Here is a 3,895-nt window from a genome sequence, read left to right as displayed (position 1 = left end):
AACACCATGTTCCTTTTTTGACGTTCGCTGCAATGATTGTTCACGCGAACCCTCAGTTGACTCGTGAAGCGCCATGGAAAAAATGAGGTGGCCCATTAGCTCATTTTTTAAATGCCATAAAAATACAAAAACAGATGCATAAAAGGCAGAGAAACAAAAATTTACAATTGCCATGCTAAAACTTTATAAAACTGCCCTCCTCTAATTTAAAATTTAACCATGGTATATTTGAAAACAAAATGTGACATGGTATCTACAAAAATTAAAATTGTCATGCTCTAACATGCAAAACAACATAATTGGTTCAATGACAACTTCAATAGAAAAAATGTTTTATCTAGATAAGTCCAATAATATTTTCATGGTCCAAAGATGAAAAAAAAATTGTATAAGGCAGGAAAAATTGTGAACAGTCTAATTAGTAAAATTATCATGGTGTAAAACCGTAAATAATTGCTATGGTCTAATTAATAAATTTTTCCAAGGTCTAGTTAATAAAATTATCATGGTGTAAAACCGTAAATAATTGCGATTGTCTAATTAATTAAATTGACAAGGTGTAAATGCAAAAAACTGCCATGGTCTAACTGAAAAATTGGCATGGTCTAAAAAAAAGAAATTGCCATAAATCTACAAAAACTGCCATGGTCTAAATAATTAAAATTATCATGGACTAATTAAGAAAATGGCAACGTCTAAATATAATTGCCATGCTACCTATAATAAAAATGCACACGTCTTTTTTCTGAAAATTTCTCCTCTAAAAACATGAAAACTTTGAGATTTTTTAATGGGCACATGCCAAAAATATTTTAAAAAAATGCACATGATAATTTAAAATTGTTCTCCAAAAAACATGACAACTTGTTGGATTGTGTCGTGGGCACATGGCAAAAATTAGGAATTTTGGTTCTTTCAAAAGATGGAAAATTTTCGAAACTTCCAGATTTTTTACAACCGAAATTTTCAAAACGAAAAATCGGATTCAAAAGATCTTAGCTTCAAAACATACAACAATTTTGACTGTATTTGTACACAACCCAGTTGCAGATCAACTGGTAAGCCCGCCCATCCTTCATTCAGGAGGTCCCCTGATTGAGCCACCACCCACACACCTCTGTCATAATTTTTGTGTGGAGAGGGTGTTCGACAAGATGCTGGTTACAGTGGACGATTCTGAAAACTGACGTAGCAGCACCCTTGTGCCGTGATTCGTGCCAGGATATCGAACGACAATCAACACGTTTGCTGCAAGAACGTTATCATTTCCGCAGTCTAACGTACTGGGAGTACAATATTTGAATGCACATGGTTCAGAATACAACTAGTGATAAAATACCCTGTCCAAAAATTTCCAAGATAATAGTAATACCACGTCTGAGAAGTAGCTTTAGTGCCAATTGAAATCTAGCGCTCAAACTTGGAAATCCATCCTAATAATTGTTTTTTAGTTGGAACTCTTTTTTTAATGGAAAGTTGGAACTCTTGAAATATACTACATGGCATCAGTTCGATAATACTCAGAGTCCTTTTTTTAGCGAGTTCTCCTAGATAATACTCACAATCCGTAGGTCAATTTAAAGGCTGGTTATAGGAAGAATCGGAGCAGCAGCCTTGTTGGAAGAGACAGCTACGCGGGCAGCACCAGCACGCAAGACATCCTCTATCTGCTATCCCAAAGCTCACGGTATCTAATGCCCCTATCGCTATCATCTTTTCCTTGTTCTTGTTCCTATTTTCCTTCTTGTTTGATAGATATGCCTTTATTATGTCTTTCCATTCTCTTGTAGAATTCCTCGCTTTCCAATAGACAAGAGTCACTGGGCGAGTTCTTCTTACCTATACTGCCCACTAACTCGTCGACCCGACATTTCCGCTCAGCTCACCGGAAAATGGCCATGCCGCCACCACCGCCCGGGGGCATGCCTCCGATGGGCCCGATGGGGCCGATGGGGCCGATGGGACCGATGGGGCCGATGCCTCCGATGGGGCCGATGGGTCCGCCGCCGGCAGCCGACATGCCTGGGATGGGGACGATGCCAGTGATGCACGCGGCCTTCTTCTGGGGGCACCGAGCGCAGGTACTCTTCCGCGACTGGCCCGGAGACCGTGCCGGCGCAGGTATGTACGTCCTCTGCCTCCTCATCGTGCTCACGCTCGCCGCGCTCGTGGAGGCCCTCTCCGCGGCGTCGAGGGGGGTCTCCAGCTGCCGGCCGGCCGCGGTGCTGGCGCTCACGGGGCTCCACGCGGTGAAGATGGGGCTGGCGTACCTGGTGATGCTGGCTGTCATGTCGTTCAACGTCGGCGTCCTGCTCGCCGCCGTCGCCGGACACGCGATCGGGTTCCTCCTCGCGCGGAGCGCCGTGTTCCGCCAAACGACTCCGGGTGACGCGCCACAAAACGGTGCTCTCATTCCCTCGGAGGCTGAGCCCAAACCTTAAGCTGACATGATTATATGCTGGAAATTGTTTTATTACGACCCGGATGGATACTGAATATGAAAAGCATATGTACGGAGTACGTTCAAGAGAATTACAAGATTATTATTCTATTACTCCTCCTCCTTGGTTCGGCATAACTCCTCAAGAGTTATAAGAAACGCGAACCTGACGACGGAATTCTCAAATTTAAATTTGCAAATGAATTGGACCCCACGCGAAGGTCTCTCTCCCTCGTGATTGTCGAGGATGAGGGTGAAGGGGCAGCGTGCACGCATGATTTCGAGAAACCCGGTGTTGAGGTCTGCCTTCCGGAACAAGAGACAGAGAGCACCGCCAACTTTCTAAAAATGCATTGACAACTGCGAGATCAACATATGCATATATGCAACTTATGCATTATCTTGTGGAGCACATGTGGGTTCACACTGGAAATCAGTAAGCTTTGCTTTTAATTTATCAATTAAGCACTATGAACAATATCTATGTTTGAACTATGTTTGGTTTTTTGATTATTAAGTACAAACAATTTGTATTCATGTGCACAAAACTATGTTTGGCCAAAATGATAGACATGCATGTGTTTGCATGGATTTAATGTCTTAGAAAATAGAAGCTGTGATTGCCAATGACAAGATTTGATACCCGTTCAGTCACTGTCCGCCGGCGCATCTGCTGACGTATAGAGGCTCGAATTAGCTCTCCGTGGTTGTAGATGCTCTTTTGTTTCTGGTTGGGCACCCGATTCTGTTCTTGGTAAGCAGGCACCGGGACGTATAGTATGTTGAATATTGCTCCACTGCGAGTTAAAGTTAGTACAATTGGGTCATCTATTTTGGAACGGAGGGAGTACATCTAGACTTACAAACTGCATCATAGTTTTGTCGAGCTCCTATGCTTCTCTGCTGCTTTTCAGAGTTCATCGAATTTTCCACATGATGTATAATATAATAAGCATTGTTACAAATTCGCTGATTTAACATGGTCGACAGCCAGAGCACAAGGCCAAAAGAAACTCTTTTACTGGAGTTGAGAACAATCAATGTAGGCACAAGGACAGAAAGAGGAGGGGCACTCAACTACTTCTAGAGCTAATTGCAACTCCCACCAGTTTAACCAGACTGACTCAAATTTATGGTGTAATCATCAGAAGGCAAAAATAAGTGGCATCCTATTTACAGCCCTGTTTGTTCGGGCTGCGGCTGAATGAGAAGCAGCTGGAGCTGGTAGAAGCTGAGAAGCGGGCTGGAGCTGGTAAAAGTTTAGAAGAGCAAACAGTCTGTTTGGTAACTTTTTCAGGACGGCTGGTGAGGCTGTAGCCGGTGATGAAAGTCTATAATGCCCCTGAATGTTGAAGATATTATTTCAACACTGATTTATCTGATTTGTGTTGTATATTAGCACAAACATCGTGTTGACCGCCTAATTTAGCCCAAATTTTTGTAGTGCCGAGTATC

General features: G+C 42.8%; 1 protein-coding gene across 1 annotated transcript; it reads left to right on the top strand.

Moving 5' to 3' along the window:
- The first annotated feature begins 1,717 nt into the window (after positions 1-1,717).
- On the top strand, positions 1,718-2,968 carry LOC109766657 (copper transporter 4). Its single transcript, XM_020325425.4, has one exon. It carries the CDS (start codon positions 1,893-1,895, stop codon positions 2,439-2,441), a length of 549 nt encoding a protein of 182 aa, XP_020181014.1. The 5' UTR covers positions 1,718-1,892; the 3' UTR covers positions 2,442-2,968.
- The last annotated feature ends 927 nt before the right edge of the window (positions 2,969-3,895 follow it).

The sequence above is a fragment of the Aegilops tauschii genome, chromosome 2 (genome assembly GCF_002575655.3).
Source record: "Aegilops tauschii subsp. strangulata cultivar AL8/78 chromosome 2, Aet v6.0, whole genome shotgun sequence".
Classification (NCBI taxonomy): Eukaryota; Viridiplantae; Streptophyta; class Magnoliopsida; order Poales; family Poaceae; genus Aegilops; species Aegilops tauschii.
This window is presented reverse-complemented; position numbering and strand designations above follow the sequence as displayed.